At 48.9% G+C, this 22,839-nt stretch overlaps 2 protein-coding genes across 5 annotated transcripts in view; one reads left to right on the forward strand and one right to left on the reverse strand.

The window, feature by feature from the left end:
* The window catches only part of LOC144504772 (L-gulonolactone oxidase), a 34,820-nt gene extending 27,326 nt beyond the window's left edge, over positions 1–7,494 (forward strand). The window contains exons 8-11 of the mRNA XM_078230515.1: positions 485–634; positions 1,643–1,807; positions 6,893–6,983; positions 7,278–7,494. Of these exons, the coding sequence (XP_078086641.1) occupies positions 485–634; positions 1,643–1,807; positions 6,893–6,983; positions 7,278–7,406 (535 nt within the window). The 3' untranslated portion in view covers positions 7,407–7,494. The remainder of the gene's footprint in view (positions 1–484; positions 635–1,642; positions 1,808–6,892; positions 6,984–7,277) is intronic.
* A 2,235-nt stretch (positions 7,495–9,729) lies between these two features.
* Positions 9,730–22,839, reverse strand: part of nme6 (NME/NM23 nucleoside diphosphate kinase 6) — a 32,057-nt gene continuing 18,947 nt past the window's right edge. For all 4 annotated transcript variants that reach the window (XM_078229364.1, XM_078229363.1, XM_078229362.1 and 1 more), the window contains exons 4-6: positions 19,709–19,748; positions 19,421–19,581; positions 9,730–10,038 (exon numbers count right to left, since the gene is read on the reverse strand). In XM_078229364.1, the coding sequence (XP_078085490.1) occupies positions 9,860–10,038; positions 19,421–19,581; positions 19,709–19,748 (380 nt within the window). In that variant the 3' untranslated portion in view covers positions 9,730–9,859. The remainder of the gene's footprint in view (positions 10,039–19,420; positions 19,582–19,708; positions 19,749–22,839) is intronic.

Raw genomic sequence — 22,839 nt, forward strand, 5'->3', positions numbered from 1 at the left:
ACACACTCACACTCTCTCTAACACACAGGCACACTCATGCCTCATCACAAGAGGCAATGTGAGCGGAGTGCTGGCCAGAGATAGATCCCAGCTCCTTCAGCCACTCTCTTTGTCTTTTTCCTTTAATGGCAAGTTTTGTATCCACTGGGTTTTACCCAATCAGGTGAAGCTGAGAGCTTGTCCCTGTATGTGGGTCCCCCGGAACACCTTCACCACTGAAGAGAATCACCAGGATAGGAAAAGAACCAGGGACGTGAGCCTCACACCCATTCCCCCTCAAAGACTTCCATGTCCTCACTCCTCTATCTCTGCAATCTCCTCAAATCCCAACACCCTCAGATATCTGCATGCTTTCAACTCATGCCTTGAGAATTCCTGATATGCCTTTGACTCTCGCGAATTGTGGATTCAAGCTTGAATGATGTAAAATTGTCATGGTAGTTCCTTAACCTCCTAACCTTTGACCCTCTGACCTCTTGTGCAGTGCCTTCTTCCCCCGCCTGGTGCCCTGGATCAATCGCCTCTTCTATTGGCTGCTTTACTCAACAAAGGTCGAGCAGGTCAAGCGGAGTGATAAGGCTTTCAACTTTGACTGTCTCTTCAAGCAACATGTGTCAGACTGGGCAGTTCCCATGTAAGCACCACCTTCCTTCACCCTGTACCCTTTAGGACTGTTCTATGTAAAAACCATCTCCCTACGCTGTGTCTGTATTCGGAGCCATTCCCATGCACCATCACCCAGTTCCTGCCTACTGGAGTCTTCTTGTCTGGCTGTACAATCTCCCTCTCTTCTTCCCGCTCATTTGTTTTGACCCTCTCACTCTCACCTTCCTTCCCACTCAAACTTTTTCCCTCTTCTTCACTATCATGCTCCCAGCCTTTCCTGCGCGTGTCAATCTCTGCTTCTTCTATTTGTCCATTTCTCTTTCTCCCTACTTCCCATTCCAAGTCTCCCAGTTTTGGGACAGGCAAAGTTACTACTGAACAAAGGGAGGTAAATGGAGTCACAGTGCAGGTGAGCCATCATCTAACTGGATGGTAGAAAAGGCTCGCGGGATCGTGAATGTCGTCCAATCCATCACGCAAACCAGCCTCCCATCCATTGACTCTGTCTACACTTCCTGCTGCCTCAGGAAAAGCAGCCAGCATAATTAAGGACCCCACGCACCCCGGACATTCTCTCTTCCACCTTCTTCCTTCGGGAAAAAGATACAAAAATCTGAGGTCACGTACCAACCGACTCAAGAACAGCTTCTTCCCTGCTGCTGTCAGACTTTTGAATGGACCTATCTTGCATTAAGTTGATCTTTCTCTGCACCCTAGCTATGACTGTAACACTACATTCTGCACTCTCTCCTTTCCTTCTCTATGAATGGTATGTTTTGTCTATATAGCGAGCAAGAAACAATACTTTTCACTGTATGTGAATACATCTGAGAATAATAAATCAAATCAAATCTTGCTGTTCCTGTGTTAATTCTAAGGATGGGGTGGTTATGAATTATCTTTGTAAATTGTATATCAATACCTTGCTGTGCCAACGGATATCCAAACTAAGTTATGGCCTGGAACGCAGAGCTAGGAATGGGAATCTGAAATTGTGAATATTTCACTGCTGATGGATTTTTGTTGTTTCAAACAGCAAGCAGACCAGGGCAGCTCTGGAGCAGCTGAAGGATTGGTTGGACAACAATCCCAATGTGCGAGTGCATTTCCCTGTCGAGGTTCGATTTGTACGTGCAGACGATATTCTGCTCAGCCCCTGCTACAAGCAAGACAGCTGCTACATAAACATCATCATGTACAGGTAACTGGGATGGTGGGGAAGGAGCAGCAGGGAAAAGGGCTAAAGGGAGAGGTTCCAGTAGACTGAAACAGGCCCGACTGTTCCTAAACCAAGCAACACCGAAAAGCAGAATACTGCGGATGCTGGGGATCTGAACTAAAAACAGAAAATGCTGGAAATACTCAGCAGCTCAGGCAGCAGCTGTGGAGAGAGAAACTTTCTCTGATGATTCACTTCCATCCGGTACTGCACAGCTTGTGTGGGTCAGTGTCAGCTCCTGTAGCTGACAGTAAACAGTGTGTAATAGGCCAATGTGTAATTCCCCTCCAATTCAATTTTCAAGTTTGCTGCCGACACCACCATAGTGGGTCGGATCTCAAACAATGACGAGACAGAGTACAGGAATGAGATAGAGAATCTGGTGAACTGGTGCGACAACAATAATCTCTCCCTCAAAGTCAACCAAACGAAGGAGATTGTCATCGACTTCAGGAAGCGTCAAGGAGAACATGCCCGTCTACATCAACGGGGACGAAGTAGAAAGGGTCGAGAGCTTCAAGTTTTTAGGTGTCCAGATCACCAACAACCTGTCCTGGTCCCCCCCATGCCAACACTAGTTAAGAAAGCCCACCAATGCCTCTACTTTCTCATAAGACTAAGGAAATTTGGCACGTCAGCTACGACTCTCACCAACTTTTACAGATGCGCCATAGAAAGCATTCTTTCTGGTTGCTTCACAGCTTGGTATGGCTCCTGCTCTGCTCAAGACCGCAAGAAACTACAAAAGATCACGAATGTCGCCCAATCCATCACGCAAACCAGCCTCCCATCCATTGACTCTGTCGACACTTCCCACTGCCTCAGCAAAGCAGCCAGCATAATTAAGGACCCCACGCACCCCGGACATTCTCTCTTCCATCTTCTTCCGTCGAGAAAAAGATACAAAAGTCTGAGGACACGTACCAACCGACTGAAGAACAGCTTCTTCCCTGCTGCTGTCAGACTTTTGAATGGGCCTACCTCGCATTAAGTTGATCTTTCTCTACATCCTAGCTATGGCTGTAACACTGCATTCTGCACTCTCTCATTTCCTTCTCTATGAACGGTATGCTTTGTCTGTATAGCGTGCAAGAAACAATACTTTTCACTGTATGCTAATACATGTGACAATAATAAATCAAATCAAAATGAGTAACTGCTCTGGAGAGAGAACAGAGCGAATATCGAGTCTGGATGATCCTTTCAGAGCTGGAACAAAGCTTCGTTCCAGTTCTGACGAAGGGTCATCCAGACTCAAAACATTGGCTCTATTCTCTCCCCACAGATGTTGTCAACCTGCTGAGATTTTCCAGCACTTTCTGTTTTTGTTTCAGATTCCAGCATCTGCAGTCTTTTGCCTTTATCTTAGTGTTTAACTCACTGCGAATTCTCTTCCAGGAATGCCTTCCCTGAAGTACTGCTCTTCTCTCCAATAAGATTTCCATTGGTCTCCTTTACCCTGTTCACTTTCATTGCTTTACATTTCCCTCCCGGTGTTCGACCAGGTGTCGACCAAAACTCACTTTCACAGCCATATTTCCTTCCTCAGCGAGTCTCTGTCTCCGACTCACCCCACATGGATTCAAACTGAGGTTCCATCTTTCATATTTTGAATCCACCCAGGATTACAGGTATCTCCAGGATATACAACGCTTCTCGGACTGCTGTTCTCACCGCATCCTGAGAGCCACACTCAGTGCCACATGCCACCATATGCACACACTCGATATCGCTCTCCGGCAGCTAGCTCTGACGAAGGGTCATCCTGACTCAAAACGTTGGCTCTATTCTCTCTCCACAGGTGTACATAGAACATTACAGCGCAGGACAGACCCTTCAGCCCTCGATGTTGCGCCGACCAGTGGTACCAATCTAAAGCCCATCTAACCTACACTATTCCAATATCATCCATATGTTTATCCAATAACCACTTGAACGCTCTCAACGTTGACGAGTCCACCACTGCTGCAGGCAGGGCATTCCACGCCCTTACTACTCTCTGAGTAAAGAACCTACCTCTAACATCTGTCCTATATCTCTCACCCCTCAATTTAAAGCTATGTTCCCTCGTGCTAGCCAACACCATCCGAGGAAAAAGGCTCTCACTATCCACCCTATCTAATCCTCTGATCATCTTGTATGCCTCTATTAAGTCACCTCTTAACCTTCTCTCTAACGAAAACAACCTCAAGCCCCTCAGCCTTTCCTCATACGATTTTCCCACCATACCAGGCAACATCCTGGTAATTCTCCTTGGCACCCTTTCCAACACTTCCACATCTTTCCTATAATACGGCGACCAGAACTGTACGCAATACTCCAAATGCGGCTGCACCAGAGTTTTGTACAGTTGCAGCATGACCTCCTGGCTCCGAAACTCAATCCCTCTACCAATAAAAGCTAACACACCGTACGCCTTCTTAACAACCCTATCAACCTGGGTGCCAACTTTCAGGGATCTATGAACATGGACACCCAGATCCCTCTGTTCATCCACACTACCAAGTATCTTACCATTAGCCTAGTACTCTGTATTCCTGTTACTCCTTCCAAAGTGAATCACCTCACACTTTTCCGCATTAAACTCCATTTGCCACCTCTCAGCCCAGCTCTGCAGCTTATCTATGTCCCTCTGTAACCTGCCACTTCCCTCCGCACTGTCTACAACTCCACCGACTTTAGTGTCATCCGCAAATTTACTAATCCATCCTTCCACGCCCTCATCCAGGTCATTAATAAAAATGACAAACAGCAGTGGCCCCAAAACAGATCCTTGCGGTACACCACTAGTAACTGAACTCCAGAATGAATATTTCCCATCAACCACCACCCTTTGTTTTCTTACAGCTAGCCAATTCCTGATCCAAACCACTAAATCACCCTCAATCCCATGTGTCCGTATTTTCTGCAAAAGCTTACCATGGGGAACCTTATCAAACGCTTTGCTGAAATCCATATACACCACATCAACCGCTTTACCCTCATCCACCTCTTTGGTCACCTTCTCAAAGAACTCAATAAGGTTCGTGAGTCATGACCTACGCTTCACAAAACCGTGCTGACTATCCCTAATCAAATTATTCCTTTCTAGGTGATTATAAATCCTATCTCTTATAATCCTTTCCAATACTTTGCACACAACAGAAGTAAGGCTCACCGGTCTATAATTACCAGGGTTGTCCCTACTCCCCTTCTTGAACAAGGGGACAACATTTGCTATCCTCCAGTCTTCTGGTGCTGTTCCTGTAGACAATGACGACACAAAGATCAAAGCCAAAGGCTCTGAGCGGTAAGGGAATTAAGGGTTATGGGGATCAGGCGGGTAAGTGGTACTGATCCACGTCAGATCAGCCATGATCTTATTGAATGGCGGGGCAGGCTCGAGGGGCTAGATGGCCTACTCCTGCTCCTATTTCTTATGTTCTTATGTTCTCTGCAATCTCCTCTCTAGCCTCCCAGAGAATCCTAGGATAAATCCAATCCAGCCCAGGGGACTTATCTATTTTTACCCTTTCCAGAATTGCTAACACCTCCTCCTTATGAACATCAATCCCATCCAGTCCAACAGCCTGCATCTCAGTACTCCCCTCAACAACACTGTCCCTCTCCAGTGTGAATACCGACGAAAAATATTTATTTAGTGCCTCTCCTATCTCTTCAGACTCCACGCACAACTTCCCACTCCTGTCCTTGACTGGCCCTAATCTTACCCTAGTCATTCTTTTACTCCTGACATACCTATAGAAAGCTTTAGGGTTTTCCTTGATCCTACCCACCAAAGACTTCTCATGTCCCCTCCTGGCTCTTCTTAACTCTTTCTTTAGGTCCTTCCTGGCTAACTTGTAACTCTCAAGCGCCCTAACTGAGCCTTCATGTCTCATCTTAACATAAGTCTCCTTCTTCCTCTTCACAAGAGATTCAACCTCCTTAGTAAACCACGGTTCCCTCACACGTCTGCTTCCTCCCTGCCTGACAGGTACATATTTATCAAGGACGCGTAGTAGCTGTTCCTTGAACAAGTTCCACATTACAATTGTGCCCATCCCCTGCAGTTTCCTTCCCCAACCTATGCCAGCGAAATCTCGCCTAATCGCATCATAATTTCCTTTCCCCCAGCTATAACTCTTGCCCTTTGGTATATACCGATCCTTTTCCATTGCTAAAGTAAACGTAATCGAATTGTGGTCACTGTCACCAAAGTGCTCACCTACCTTCAAATCTAACACCTGGCCTGGTTCATTACCCAGTACTAAATCCAATGTGACAACAGGTGTTGTCAGACCTTCTGAGATGTTCCAGCATTTTCTGTTTCAGATTCTAGCATCTGCAGTATTTTGCCTTTTATATTAATGAGTAACTCCGGTGTGGTACCATACAGCTCACCTGAGTCTCAGAGCTTGATAAGTTCATAAGATATAGAAGCAGAATTAGGCCATTCGGCCCATCGGGTCCGCTCCTCCATTCGACCATGGCTGATATGTTTCTCATCCCCATTTTCCTGCCTTCTCCCCATAACCCTTCAGCCCATTACCAATTAAAAATCTGTCTAACTCCTCCTTAAATTTACTCACTGTCCCAGCATCCACCGCACTTTGGGATAGCGAATTCCAGATTCACAACCCTTTGGGAGAAGTAGTTTCTCAACTCTGTTTTAAATTTGTTACCCCTTATCCAAAGTCTATGACCTCTCGCCCTAGAATGCCCCACAAGAGGAAGCATCCGCTCCACATCTACTTTATTCATACCTTTTATCATCTTGTATACCTCAATTTGATCTCCCCTCATTCTTCTGAATTCCAGAGAGTATCGGCCTAAACTGTTCAATCTCTCTTCATACGACAAACCCCTCATCTCTGGAATCAATCTAGTGAACCTCCTCTGAACTGCCTCCAATGCCACTACTTGATAGAGTGAAGGGTTCTCGAACATAAAATGTTTGTCAAGGAAGATGATGTAATGTTTTGTGATGCTGATTGGAAGCTCCATTGTCACTTGCTGTCCCTGTGCTCTGGGAGAAATGCCAGGTGATGCTGTCAGTTTGTGATTGATGCGATCTTTCCCTCACAGACCCTACGGTAAGGAGGTGTCACGGGAGAGGTACTGGGCAATGTACGAGGAGATCATGAAGAGGAACGGGGGAAGACCACACTGGGCAAAGGTGAGTGGGGATAATTGGCCTTCCCAACGGAAACCGGGCTGTGGGATTGAGTGCTGCAATAAGATTTAAACCCAGACTGTCTTATCATCCAAAAGTCTATCCATCGCTGCCGTGCATAAACAACAACTGAATATTGTCAGACTTGTGGGAAACAGCATCACAGCTTCTATCGTGTTAAATCCTGGAAGAATTGAATACTTTTCAATGCAATCATTTATCTTTCTAACTGGGGATTATACGTGACATTTCACATCAGTCCCAGCTCCTAATCCTCCTCCTCTGTTAACATTCCAGGCACACAGCTTTCTACGCCAGGACTTTGAGAAGACGTACTCGGCCTTCCACAAGTTCTGCTCCATCCGTGAGGAGCTGGATCCTTCCGGAATGTTCCTTAACAATTACCTGGAAAAGACCTTTTTCTGAGTGTGATTTTTTTTTCCACTTCTTCGAAAGTAAACAAGGTTGTTGTTGAACTTGTTCAGATGATTCTAAGTGTTCTGTGTCTCCCTGAGCCTCTTGCCTCTCTCGCTCTCTCTCTCACAATAACTAACTTGGAAGAGTCTGTGAAAAGCCACATGGTGACATTGTCAAGAAGCACCACACAATGTGGTGTTTCCCACTAATCCTGCACAGAATGACACTGCTAAATCCTTATATTCCTGTTCAAAACCATTTATATAAACCAGGAGCACCGACTCACCTTTTACACAATAAATGTATTATTTCTTTCAATGAGTCGCTTACTGAACATCTACAGTTAATTCACAGAAACATCCAGGCACCAGCTTGGGCTGGACTTGTCTTATTGCCTCTCTCCCCACCTTGGGGTCTGTCAGTGCTTCCTCCAGCCCGAGTTCCTCCTCATGGGGTCTGTCAGTGCTTCCTCCAGCCCGAGTTCCTCCTCATTCCTCTCAAAGTCAATGTCTGAATGGAGCAGAGGATTGACGGGACAGATGTTTAAGAAGGTAGCTCGCCACCACCTTCTGAAAGGCAATGAGGGATGGGCAATAAATAATGGCCTTGTTCATGAGCAAATAAAAACATTAAAAAGCAGCAATATCGTGAAGACACTGAATGAGAAGTGGATGAGCTGGAAGCTTACCATTAGTTGATATAAATATACAGATTTATTTGACCACATGTTTTAAAAACATCAGAAAAGAATCAGTGAGAGAGTTAGATTGCTGGGGTATCCAGTTTGAAGATAACAGTAGCAGGAGTATGCAAGTTCAAGGTAAATACCTCCTGCACTGTCTCAATGAATACCGTTTCACTGAGCTGGGATCCACAGTAAGAGGCTGTATTTCCCCCAAGGGATTTGATGCTTTTACTGTTCTCATGCTGAGTCCGGAAGACATAGGAAAGTGAGACTGGAATTACCGAGAGGGGCACTGCCCAGGAGTGCACGGACTCGCTGACCGTGGGGGCCATGGACCAGGGGGGGGGGGGGAGGGGGGGTGCTGACCATGGGGCACGCTGACCGGGACACTGCCCAGGAGTGCACGGACTCGCTAACCGTGGGGGCCATGGACTGGGGGGGGGGGGTGCTGACCATGGGGCACACTGACCGGGGCACTGCCCAGGAGTGCGTGGACACGCTGACCATGGACCACAGACCTGGGGGGAGGGGGAGATGCTGACCACCAGCATCCAGAAACTGGGGTCCAGCTCAGCACCCCTCAACAAGCATCAGAATGATCGAAATCACCTGCGCTCAGTGCCCTCCAGCCCCACCCAGGGTCAGTGCCCTCGAGCCCCGCCGGGGTCAGCGCGCAGGGTCAGTGCCCTCGAGCCCCGCCCGGGTCAGTGCCCTCCAGCCCCGCCCGCGGTCAGTGCCCTCCAGCCCCGCCCGGGGTCAGTGTCCTCCAGCCCCGCCCGCGGTCAGTGCCCTCCAGCCCCGCCCGGGGTCAGCGCGCAGGGTCAGTGCCCTCAAGCGCCACCCGGGGTCAGTGCCCTCGAGCCCTGCCCGCAGTCAGCGCCCTCCAGCCCCAGCGCGGTCAGTGCACAGGGTCAATGCCCTCGAGCCCCGCCGGGGTCAGCGCGCAGGGTCAGTGCCCTCGAGCCCCGCCCGGGGTCAGTGCCCTCGAGCCCCGCCGGGGTCAGCGCGCAGGGTCAGTGCCCTCGAGCCCCGCCCGGGTCAGTGTCCTCCAGCCCCGCCCGCGGTCAGTGCCCTCCAGCCCCGCCCGGGGTCAGTGCCCTCCAGCCCCGCCCGGGGTCAGTGCCCTCCAGCCCCGCCCGGGGTCAGTGCCCTCGAGCCCCTCCCAGGGTCAGTGCCCTCCAGCCCCGCCCGGGTCAGTGTCCTCCAGCCCCGCCCGCGGTCAGTGCCCTCCAGCCCCGCCCGGGGTCAGTGCCCTCCAGCCCCGCCCGGGGTCAGTGCCCTCGAGCCCCTCCCAGGGTCAGTGCCCTCCAGCCCCGCCCGGGTCAGTGTCCTCCAGCCCCGCCCGCGGTCAGTGCCCTCCAGCCCCGCCCGGGGTCAGTGCCCTCCAGCCCCGCCCGGGGTCAGTGCCCTCCAGCCCCGCCCGGGGTCAGTGCCCTCGAGCCCCTCCCAGGGTCAGTGTCCTCCAGCCCCGCCCGCGGTCAGTGCCCTCCAGCCCCGCCCGCGGTCAGTGCCCTCCAGCCCCGCCCGCGGTCAGTGCCCTCCAGCCCCGCCCGCGGTCAGTGCCCTCCAGCCCCGCCCGCGGTCAGTGCCCTCCAGCCCCGCCCGCGGTCAGTGCCCTCCAGCCCCGTCCGCGGTCAGTGCCCTCCAGCCCCGCCCGGGGTCAGTGTCCTCCAGCCCCGCCCGGGGTCAGTGCCCTCGAGCCCCTCCCAGGGTCAGTGTCCTCCAGCCCCGCCCGCGGTCAGTGCCCTCCAGCCCCGCCCGGGGTCAGTGCCCAGGATCAGAGTCCTCGTGACTGCAGCAATTGCTCCTGATGCGTTGTCAGCAGGTGCACTTGTCTTTCGGAATGGTAGAAGTATTGTCCTTGGCGATAAGGCATCTCCTCAGTGCTGATCCACTGCTGCTCCTTAAACTCTGGGAAGAAGAAGGGAATTTCCTTTGCTGCTGATTCTGGGGAGTCTGAAAGAAAAAAACATGAAGAACCAATCACAACAGGGCTGAGATAGGGACATTTCAAAACTTTCAGATCAGAGAGGGATCAGCGTTTGAACTCAGGGAACCCGATTGTTCGACCTCTGCTCACTCACCCAACATTCTTCAGTGGGTTTAAATTTATAGCAGCCATTCGGCCCATCACCCTCATCCTGTTTCTTTGAAAGAGCAATCCAATTAGCCCCATTCACCTGGCGCTGTCTCCATGGCTTTGCGCACACATCAGCAAAGAGAGCAGGTCAAACCGAGATTAATTCAGAATGGAGTGTGCAGCCTGTTCGCAGACACAAGGTCCTGGTGGAGCACAGTCTGTGTAAGCTGAGGATGTGCCTCTGTGTTTTGAACAAGTGCATTCCAAACCAGCTAACAAAACCAACAGGGAGAGAGGGAAATGGGCACAGATTCACGCCGTTTCTTACCTGCGTTAACATGTTGATAGTGTTTGATAAAAATTGTTGGAACCCAGCCACAAGTTCCAAGACGATGGGAGCCGACACCTGGAATGCTCCGCTGCCTACTCTCAGCACCTGCTGCTAATATTGTCCAAGTATCACAGTGACACTCTGAGGAGTGAGGTGCAGTGCTCTTTGTAAATCATTAATCAAATTCCCGATGGTGGGAGAGTCCAGAACTACGGGTCATGGGTTGAGGATAAGGGGGTAAACCTTTTGGAACTGAGGTGAGGAAAAAATCTCCTCACCCAGAGGGTGGTGAATGTGTGGAATTCGCTACCGCAGAAAGTTGTGAGATTTTAAGGAATTAGACATAGGTCTTGGGGCTCAAGGGATATGGGGCGGGAAGGAGGGAATCAGGATATTGAATTTGGTGATTAGCCATAATCACAATGAATGTCAGGGCAAGCTTAAAGGGCCGAATGGCCTGCTCCTGCTTCTATTTTCTATGTATGAAAGCAGTAGACTAAAGCTGCCTTGCTTTGAGATACAGAATTACACAATAGTTACAGCACAGAGGGAGGTCACACAGCTCACTGTGCCTATGCCAGCTCTCTGAAGGAGCAATTCACCTCATGCCTTCTCCCTATAGCACTTCCTTTTCAGATTATCCAATTCCCTTTCTCCAGCTCTGCAATCTTCTCCTTAATGTCATTCCTTCCCCTTTCCTGAACATCTTGTATCCAGGAATATTTAACACCCAATCCTGCCGTTCTTTTAGCCAAGTCTCTGTTATAGCCGCAACATCAGACTTTAAGCTGGCAATCTGTGTCTGTAAGTCACTAACCTTATTTACTGCCCTGGTTTGTACAGGCCACTCAGCCCCTCGAGCCTGCTCCGCCATTCAATAAGCCCATCGCTGATCTGTTTGTAACTTTCTCGCTCTGCTGTAAAAATATTCCGAGGCTCTGCTTCCACTGCCTTTTGAGGAAAAGAGTTGCAGAGACTCAAGAGCCTCAGAGAAAACATTTCTCATCTCAATGAGCGCCTCCTTATTTTTAACAGTGACCCCTAGTCCTCCGACAAGAGGAAACATCCTCTCCACATCCATCCTGTCAATAAACCTCAGGATCGCAAAGGTTTCTCTTACTCGGGAGAGTGAGAACAGGAATCGGTGGAGAATGAATGCGTGGCTGAGGGACTGGAGCAAGGGACAAGGATTTGGGTACTTGGATCATTGGGACCTCTTTAGGGGCAGGTGTGACCTGTTTAAAAAAGACGGGTGGCACTTGAATCCCAGGGGGACCAATATCCTGGCGGGAAGGTTGGCTAAGGCTACTGGAGAGACTTTAAACTAGAAAGGTTGGGGGGAGGGAATCGAAATGAGGGGACTGAGAGCGAGGAGGTTAGCTCGCAAATAGATAAGGAATGTAAACAGGGTAAGAGGGAGGTTAGACGAGTGATGGAGAAGGGAAGTGCTCAGGCTGAAGGTCTGAGATGTGTCTATTTTAATGCCAGGAGTGTAGTGAATAAAGTGGATGAGCTTAGAGCGTGGATTGCTGCTTCGAATTGTGATGTGGTGGCCATTACGGAGACTTGGATGTCTCAGGGACAGGACTGGGTGCTTCAGGTGCCGGGTTTTAGATGTTTCAGGAAGGACAGGGAGGGAGGCAAGAGAGGGGGGGGAGTGGCACTGTTGATCAGGGATAGTGTCACGGCTGTAGAGAAGGTGGACGCCGTGGAGGGATTGACTACGGAGTCTCTGTGGGTGGAGGTGAGGAACAGGAAGGGGTCGGTAACGTTGCTGGGTGTTTTCTATAGGCCGCCCAATAGTAACAGAGATGTTGAGGAGCAGATGGGGAAACAGATCCTGGAGAGATGTAGGAATAACAGAGTTGTCGTGATGGGAGATTTTAATTTCCCAAACATAGATTGGAATATCCCTAGGGCTAGGGGTTTGGATGGAGAGGAGTTTGTTAGGTGTGTCCAGGAGAGTTTCCTGACACAGTATGTGGATAAGCCTACTAGAGGAGAGGCTGTACTTGATCTGGTGCTGGCTAATGAACCTGGACAGGTGGAGGATCTCTCAGTGGGTGAGCATCTTGGGGATAGCGATCATAATTCTATCTCCTTCACGATAGCATTGGAAAGAGATAGGATCAGGCAGGCTAGGAAAGTGTTTCTCTGGAGTAAAGGGAAATACAGTGTCATCAGGGAGGAAATTAGACGGGTAAATTGGAAGGAGGCATTCTTGGGGAAAAGTACCGAAGGAAAGTGGAGGATTTTCAAGGAATGTTTGTCTGGAGCTCTGCATGACAACGTTCCGATGAGACAGGGGGGTGTTGGTAGGGTACGGGAACCGTGGTGCACGAAGGTTGTGATGAACCTGGTGAATAAGAAAAGAGAGGCGTACAGAAGGTTCAGAGAGCTAGGAGGTGTTAAGGATTTAGAGGAGTATACGGGATGTAGGAAGGAGCTTAAGAAGGAAATTAGGAGAGCGAGAAGGGGTCATGAGAAGGCCTTGGCGGGTAAGATTAAGGAGAATCCCAAGGCTTTCTACAAATATGTCAAGAGTAAAAGGATGAGATGTGAAGGCATAGGACCCTTAAAAGGTGAAGGGGGAAAAGTTTGTGCGGAACCGTTAGAAATGGCGGAGCTGCTTAATGAATACTTTACCTCGGTATTCACGGTGGAAAGGGATCTGGGTGGTTGTACTGCTGGTTTGCGGTGGACAGAAAGGATCGAGCATGTGGACATAAAGAAAGAGGATGTGTTGGAACTATTGAATGGCATCAAGGTTGGTAAGTCGCCGGGACCGGATGGGATGTACCCCAGGTTACTGTGGGAGGCGAGGGAGGAGATTGCGGAGCCTTTGGCGATGATCTTTGCATCGTCGATGGAGACGGGAGAGGTTCCGGAGGATTGGAGGATTGCAGATGTGGTCCCTATATTCAAGAAAGGGAACAGGGACAGCCCGGGAAATTACCGACCGGTGAGTCTAACCTCAGTGGTTGGTAAGTTGATGGAGAGGATCCTGAGAGACAGGATTTATGATCATCTAGAGAAGTTTAGTATGATCAAAAGTAGTCAGCACGGCTTTGTCAAGGGCAGGTCGTGCCTTACGAGCCTGGTTGAGTTCTTTGAAAATGTGACCAAACACATTGACGAAGGAAGAGCGGTGGATGTGGTCTATATGGACTTCAGCAAGGCGTTCGATAAGGTCCCCCATGCAAGACTTCTTGAGAAAGTGAGAGGGCATGGGATCCAAGGGGCTGTTGCCTTGTGGATCCAGAACTGGCTTGCCTGCAGAAGGCAGAGAGTGGCTGTGGAGGGGTCTTTCTCTGCATGGAGGTCAGTGACCAGTGGAGTGCCCCAGGGATCTGTTCTGGGACCCTTGCTGTTTGTCATTTTCATAAATGACCTGGATGAGGAAGTGGAGGGATGGGTTGGTAAGTTTGCTGACGACACCAAGGTAGGTGGTGTTGTGGATAGTTTGGAGGGATGTCAGAAGTTGCAGCGAGACATAGATAGAATGCAAGACTGGGCGGAGAAGTGGCAGATGGACTTCAACCCGGATAAGTGTGTGGTGATCCATTTTGGCAGATCCAATGGGATGAAGCAGCAGTATAATATGAAGGGTACCATTCTTAGCAGTGTAGAGGATCAGAAGGACCTTGGGGTCCGGGTCCATAGGACTCTTAAATCGGCCTCGCAAGTGGAGGATGCGGTCAAGAAGGCGTACGGCGTACTGGCCTTCATTAATCGAGGGATTGAGTTTAGGAGTCGGGAGATAATGCTGCAGCTTTATAGGACCCTGGTTAGACCCCACTTGGAGTACTGCGCGCAGTTCTGGTCACCTCATTACAGGAAAGATGTTGAAGCCATTGAAAGGGTGCAGAGGAGATTTACAAGGATGTTGCCTGGATTGGGGGGCATGCCTTATGAGGATAGGTTGAGGGAGCTTGGTCTCTTCTCCCTGGAGAGACGAAGGATGAGAGGTGACCTGATAGAGGTTTACAAGATGTTGAGAGGTCTGGATAGGGTAGACTCCCAGAGGCTATTTCCAAGGGCTGAAATGGTTGCTACGAGAGGACACAGGTTTAAGGTGCTGGGGGGTAGGTACAGAGGAGATGTCAGGGGTAAGTTTTTCACTCAGAGGGTGGTGGGTGAGTGGAATCGGCTGGCGTCGGTGGTGGTGGAGGCAAACTCGTTGGGGTCTTTTAAGAGACTTCTGGATGAGTACATGGGATTTAATGGGATTGAGGGCTATAGATAGGCCTAGAGGTGGGGATGTGATCGGCGCAACTTGTGGGCCGAAGGGCCTGTTTGTGCTGTGGCTTTCTATGTTCTATGTTCTTCTAAACTCTCCCAGACAGCCATATGAACGGAGTGGGAATGGAGGGATACAAAAGAATGGTCTAGTTTGGACCAGGGAGTGGCGCGGGCTTGGAGGGCCGAAGGGCCTGTTCCTGTGCTGTATTGTTCTTTGTTCTAGTGGATACAAACCTAACCTCTCAAACCTTTCCTTATAAGACAACCTGCCCGTTCCTGGTATGAATCCAGTAAACCTACTGCGATCTGTTTCTATTATATTTACATCTTTCCTTAAATAAGACCAATACTGAACACGGTACTCCAGATGTGAACATAAGAACTAGGAGCAGGAGTAGGCCATCTGGCCACTCGAGCCTGCTCCGCCATTCAATAAAATCATGGCTGATCTTTTTGTGGACTCAGCTCCACTTACCCGCCCGCTCACCATAACCCTTAATTACTTTACTATTCAAAAATTTATCTATCCTTGCTTTAAAAACATTCAGTGAGGGAGCCTCAACTGCTTCACTGGGCAGGGAATTCCACAGATTCACAACCCTTTGGATGAAGAGTTTCCTCCTCAACTCAGTCCTAAATCTGCTTCCCCTTATTTTGAGGCAATGCCCCCAGCCCTAGTTTCACCCGCCAGTGGAAACAACCTCCCTGCTTCTATCTTATCTATTCCCTTCATAATCTTTTATGTTTTTGTAAGATCTCCCCTCATTCTTCTGAATTCCAATGAGTATAGCCCCAGTCTACTCAGTGTCTCCTCATAAGCCAACCCTCTCAACTCCGGAATCAACCTAGTGAATCTCCTCTGTACACCCTCCACTGCCAGCATATCCTTTCTCAAGTGAGACCAAATCTGTACGCAGTACTACTGGTATGACCTCACCAGCACCCTATACAGCTGCAACATAACCTGTTTTTAAACTCCAGCCCTCTAGCAATGAAGGACAAAATTCTAATTGCCTTCTTAATTACCTGCTGTACCCGCAAACCAACTTTTCGTGATTCATGCACAAGGACACCCAGGTCCCTCTGCACAGCAGCATGCTGCAATTTTTTACCATTTAAATAATAGTTCATTTTGCTGTTATTCCGAACAAAATGGATGACCTCACATTTACCAACATTGTACTCCATCTGCCAGACCCTCACCCACTCACTTAGATTGTCTATATCCCTTTGCAGACTTTCAGCGTCCTCTGCACACTTTGCTCTTCCACCCATCTTAGTGTCATCTGCGAATTTTGACACATTACGCTTGGTCCCCAACTCCAAATCATCTCTGTAAATCGTAAACAATTGCGGTCCCAACACTGATCCCTGAAGCACACCACTAGCCACTGATCGCCAACCAGAAAGACACCCATTTACCCCCACTCTTTGCTTTCTGTTAGTTAGCCAATGCTCTATCCATGCTAATACATTACCCGTAACACTGTGCACCTTTATCTTATGCAGAACCTTTGGTGTGGCACCTTGTCAAATGCCTTCTGGAAATCCAGATACACCACATCCACAGATTCCCCATTGTCCATCGCGCACGTAATGTTCTCAAAAAATTTCACCAAATTAGTCAAACATGACCTGCCCGTCATGAACCCATGCTGCATCTTACCAATGAGACAATTTATATCCAGATGTCTCGCTATTTCTTCCTTGATGGTAGATTCAAGCATTTTCCCTGCTGCAGAAGTTAAGCTAACCGGCCTATGTGGTCTCACTAATGTCCGATATACCTGAAGCATAATCTCCCTACTTTTGTATTCAATTCCCCTCACAATAATCGATAACATAGAAACATAGAAAAACTACAGCACAAACAGGCCCCTCGGCCCCACAAGTTGTGCCGAACATATCCCTACCTTCTAGGCCTACCTATAACCCTCCATCCTATTAAGTTCCATGTACTCATCCAGGAGTCTCTTAAAATTCCCTATTGAGTTTGCCTCCACCACCACTGACGGCAGCCGATTCCACTCGCCCACCACCCTCTGTGTGAAAAAGTTCACCCTAACATTTCCCCTGTACCTACCCCCCAGCACCTTAAACCTGTGTCCTCTCGTAGCAGCCATTTCCACCCTGGGAAAAAGCCTCTGAGAGTCCACCCGATCTATGCCTCTCAACATCTTATATACCTCTATTAGGTCTCCTCTCATCCTACGTCCCTCCAGGGAGAAAAGACCGAGCTCCCTCAGCCTATCCTCATAAGGCATGCCACTCAATCCAGGCAACATCCTTGTAAATCTCCTCTGCACCCTTTCAATCATTTCCACATCCTTCCTATAGTGAGGCGACCACAATTGAGCACAGTACTCCAAGTGGGGTCTGACGAGTGTCTTATATAGCTGCATCATTATCCCCGGACTCCTAAACTCAATCCCTCGATTGATAAAGGCCAGCACACCTTATGCCTTCTTAACCACCTCCTCCACCTGAGGGGCCGATTTTAGAGTCTTATGGACCCGGATCCCAAGGTCCTTCTGATCCTCTACAGTACTAAGAGTCTTTCCCTTTATATTGTACGCCTTCATCCCATTTGACCTGCCAAAATGGACCACTACGCATTTATCTGGGTTGAAGTCCATCTGCCACTTCTCCGCCCAGTCTTGCATCCTATCTATGTCCCTCTGTAACTTCTGACATCCCTCCAGACTATCCACAACCCCACCAACCTTCGTGTCATCGGCAAACTTACCAACCCATCCCTCCACTTCCTCATCCAGGTCATTTATGCAAATGACAAACAGCAAGGGTCCCAGAACAGATCCCTGGGGCACACCACTGGTGACTGACCTCCATTTAGAAAAAGACCTATCTATAAACACTCTGCCTCTTTTGGGCAAGCCAGTTCTGGATCCACAGGGCAGCAGCACCTTGGATCCCATGCCCTCTCACTTTTTCTAGAAGCCTTGCATGGGGGGCCTTATCGAACACCTTGCTAAAATCTATATAAACCACATCTACCGCTTTCCCTTCGTCAATGTGTTTAGTCACATTCTCGAAGAACTCCACCAGGCTCGTAAGGCACGATCTGCCTTTGACAAAGCCGTGCTGAGTATTCTTGAGCATACTAAACCTCTCTAAATGCTCATAAATCCTGTCCCTCAGGATCTTCTCCATCAGCTTACCAACCATTGAGGTTAGACTCACCGGTCGGTAATTTCCTGGGCTATCCCTATTCCCCTTCTTGAAAATAGGAACCACATCCGCAATCCTCTAATACCTCTCCCGTCTCCATCAACGACGCAAAGGTCATTGTCAGAGGCTCTGCATTCTCTTCCCTCGCCTCCCACAGTAACCTGGGGTGCATCCCATCCGGACCTGGCGACTTATCTATCTTGATGCCATTCAAAGATTCTAGCACAACCTCTTTCTTAAAGTCCACATACTCAATCTTTTCAGTCCACCACAAGCCCGCAGTACATCCACCCAGGCCCTTTCTCCTCTGTGAAAACAGGCAAAATACTCATTAAGCACCTCTTCCATTTCTACTGGTTCCGTACAGACTATCCCGCCTTCACCTTTTATAGGCCCTATTCCTTCACGTCTCATCCTTTTACTTTTCACATATTTATAGAACACCTTGGGGTTCTCCTTAATCCTACCTGCCAAGGCCTTCTCGTGACCCCTTCTGGCTCTCCTAATTTCCTTCTTTAGTCCCTTCCTACAAGCTGTATACTCATCTAGTCTATTAGTTTTCCTGATTACTTGCTGTACCTGTATTTCGATACACAATTGCACCTGGCACTGGGAGTTATCTGGAGATTATTACTTTTGTGATCTTGCATGCTAATTTCCTGTAGCTCCCTAAATTCTGACTGCATCACCACATCCCTCCTCCTACCTATGTCGCTGGTTGTGTGGACCAGGACTGCTGACAGCACATTCTCTCCCTCCCTGTCTCTCTCACTCTCTCTCTCTCTATCTCTCTCCCTCTTCCCTCCCCCCCCCCCCCCCCCCCCCCCCGAGAGTGCTCGGCAGCCACTCGCTGACATCAAGGAGTCAGCGTACATCCCTGTTAAATTATCAATCACTATTGCCCTCCAGCTGCCTTCACCTGTTTGTACAGCTGAGCCACCCACACTGCCATGGACTTGGCCCTGGCTACACCTCCTAAATGAACCATCAGACTTCAGAACCATATACTGATTGGAGAGTGAGATGGACTCCGGGGAATCCCACACCATCTGCCTGGTTTTGTTTTGATTGTCTGGTGGTCACCCATTCCCTCTCTCCTGGCATACTCCTAGCCTGAGGACTGACCACATCTGTTAACGTGCAGTGCACAAAGTGCTGAACCTCATGGCTACACGGCAGTGGCAGCAGCTGCTGCTCAGGTTCTGAACCTGGAGCTCAAGCTGCTGCAACTGACAACACTTCCCACACAGCAAGTCCTCATAGAGCAAAGGTGGGGCAGCCCTGCCGTTCTGCTTTCTACTAACCTTGCTACCACTCAGAATAAACCGTGCTACTGCCACTAATGAAGGGCATATAAGGGCAAGTAAAGGTTGAAGATAAACACTGCTTTTGAGAGAGAGACTGGGTTCAGAGATAGAGGAGGAACGTTATCACCCGCTCCAGTGGCAGTTCTCTTAAGCCCTGTTCAAAGAGGGCCTGTGTCCAGGGATCCTCACCTGAGCCATGTGTAGTATTCCTGGTGTCTGTCAGTCCGTAGTTGCCGCGGATTGATTCTGGAGAGGAGTAGCGTGCTCGGAACACCCTAGTGGGGCCCATCAGGTGGCGCCAACGCAAGATCGCATCTTCGTGAGCCAGGATGTATGCTCTCATGGGTCCACTGCCAAACAGAAGAGAAGCAGCAAGGTTAAAGTCAAGACAACTCTGCCAACATCCAGACAATGACAATCTCGGTAACACCCCCATCAGAAAGTGAGACTGTGGTTTGTAGTGTCTGTAAAACCTACCTGCTCATAAACTCCACCACTCGCTGATAGAAGAATCTACCTAGAAACATACAAAAAAGACTATTAAAAAACTGTTCAATCAACAAGTGTTGAGTAGCCAGAAACTACAGGCCAGTCAGCGACGGTGGTAAACCTTTAGAAACAATAATCACGATAAAATGAAGAGTCGCTTGGACGATGCAAATTCATTAAGGAAAGCCAGCATGGATCTGTTATGAGAAAATTGTGTTCCACCAGCTTGACTGAATTTCTTGATGAGATAACAGAGTTGATGAGAGTATCACAGTTGATGCAGTGTGCAAGAACTTCCAAAAGGTGTTTGATAATGTGCCATATAGCAGTCAGTGAAGTGGAATAAATGGCAGTGTGGATATAAAGTTGTTGACCAACAGGAAGCAGCAGTGAATGTTTTTTTTCAGACTGGAAGGTGGTATGTAGGGGAGTTTCCCAGGAGTCTGTATTGGGACCACTGTGTCTCTTGATTGAGATTAATGACTAGGCTTGGGTAGACAGGGCACAACTTCAAAATTTACAGAGGACACTAGATTTGAAAGCATTGTGAACTGTGAAGAGGATAGTAATGAACTTCAAGAAGACAGGGAAGCTGGTGGAACGTGTGGACATTGGGCAGGTGAAACTTATTGCAGAGAAACGTGATACATTTTGGTAGGAAGAATGAAGAGGCGATATAAAGAATACAATTCTAAAGTGAGTGCAGGAGCAGAGAGACCGAGGAGCGTATGTGCACAAAGCATTGAAGGTGGGAAGATGCAGTGTGCAAGAAATTGAGAAAGTGGTTAATAAAAGCAGAGGAGAACCTGGACTTTGTAAAAATGGAGAGTACAGAAGCAAGGAAGGTACGATGAACCTTTATCAACCACTTGTCCATCCTCAACTGGATTAGTGTGTCCATTTTGGGACACCAACTATAGGAAGGTTGTGAATGGTTAGAATGGTTCCAGGGATGAGGAATGGTTCAGCGATGAGGTGAGGTTGACAAAGCTGGGGGCTGTTCGCTTCAGAGAAAGTGGAGATGTGGTTTGTTAAAGATATTCAAAATAATGAGGGGTCTGAAGATAGAAACTGTTCCCACATAGAACAAAGAACAAAGAACAATACAGCACAGAAACAGGCCCTTCGGCCCTCCAAGCCCGCGCCGCTCCCCGGTCCAGGATTGAATCCTGAATCCAGGATCCCCGCCCAATTTTCCAGCCTATCTACATCCTAATATCCTATCCACCGAGCTGTCCCTCACAGCTACGATGCTTTGTTCATCACAACCTATTAACTCACCCCCACCCCCCCATTCCAGACCATGTGATCTCCAGGGAGAGGCGAAAACCCAGAGTGAAAACCCCAGGGCCAATATGGGGAAAAAAAATCTGGGAAATTCCTCTCCGACCCCCTGAGGCGAACGAAACGAGTCCAGGAGATCACACTGGCCTTGATCAGAAAATGCTTCCCAACCCTATTCATTTCCACTTCTGCTTTACGAACACCATCTGAATTCCCTGCCCCCGAGACAGGTTCCCAACTATCCGCAGTCTCGCTCTGTACTGGCACCAGCAAGATGATCATAGAATGAAGCCTTGAAACGAGAAACAAAGAACAATTAGCCCGCGCCGCTCCCTGGTCCAAACTAGACCACTCTTTTGTATCCCTCCATTCCCACTCCGTTCATATAGCTGTCTAGATAAGTCTTAAATGTTCCCAGTGTGTCCGCCTCCACCACCTTGCCCGGCAACACATTTCAGGCCCCCACGACCCTCTGTGTAAAATATGTCCTTCTGATATCTGTGTTAAACCTCCCCCCCTTCACCTTGAACCTATGACCCCTCGTGAACGTCACCACCGACCCGGGGAAAAGCTTCCCACCGTTCACCCTATCTATGCCTTTCATAATTTTATACACCTCTATTAAGTCTCCCCTCATCCTCCGTCTTTCCAAGGAGAACAACCCCAGTTTCCCCAATCTCTCCTCATAACCAAGCCCCTCCATACCAGGCAACATCCTGGTAAACCTCCTCTGTACTCTCTCCAAAGCCTCCACGTCCTTCTGGTAGTGTGGCGACCAGAACTGGACGCAGTATTCCAAATGCGGCCGAACCAACGTTCTATACATCTGCAACATCAGACCCCAACTTTTATACTCTATGCCCCGTCCTATAAAGGCAAGCATGCCATATGCCTTCTTCACCACCTTCTCCACCTGTGACGTCACCTTCAAAGATCTGTGGACTTGCACACCCAGGTCCCTCTGCGTCTCTACACCCTTTATGGTTCTTCCATTTATCGTGTAGCTCCTCCCTACATTATTCCCACCAAAATGCATCACTTCGCATTTATCAGGATTGAACTCCATCTGCCATTTCTTTGCCCAAATTTCCAGCCTATCTATATCCTTCTGTAGCCTCTGACAATGTTCCTCACTATCTGCAAGTCCTGCCAGTTTTGTGTCGTCCGCAAACTTACTGATCACCCCAGTTACTCCTTCTTCCAGATCATTTATATAAATCACAAACAGCAGAGGTCCCAATACAGAGCCCTGTGGAACACCACTAGTCACAGGCCTCCAGCCGGAAAAAGACCCTTCCACTACCACCCTCTGTCTTCTATGACCAAGCCAGTTCTCCACCCATCTAGCCACCTCCCCCTTTATCCCATGAGATCCAACCTTTTTCACTAGCCTACCATGAGGGACTTTGTCAAACGCTTTACTAAAGTCCATATAGACAACATCCACGGCCCTTCCTTCGTCAACCATTCTGGTCACTTCTTCAAAAAACACCACCAGGTTAGTGAGGCATGACCTCCCTCTCACAAAACCATGCTGACTATCGTTAATGAGTTTATTCCTTTCTAAATGCGCATACATCCTATCTCTAAGAATCTTCTCCAACAACTTCCCCACCACGGACGTCAAGCTCACCGGCCTATAATTACCCGGGTTATCCTTCCTACCCTTCTTAAATAACGGGACCACATTAGCTATCCTCCAATCCTCTGGGACCTCACCTGCGTCCAGTGACGAGACAAAGATTTGCGTCAGAGGCCCAACGATTTCACCTCTCGTCTCCCTGAGCAGCCTTGGATAGATTCCATCAGGCCCTGGGGATTTGTCAGTCTTTATA

Source organism: Mustelus asterias, chromosome 15 (genome assembly GCF_964213995.1).
Source record: "Mustelus asterias chromosome 15, sMusAst1.hap1.1, whole genome shotgun sequence".
NCBI classification, from domain to species: domain Eukaryota; kingdom Metazoa; phylum Chordata; class Chondrichthyes; order Carcharhiniformes; family Triakidae; genus Mustelus; species Mustelus asterias.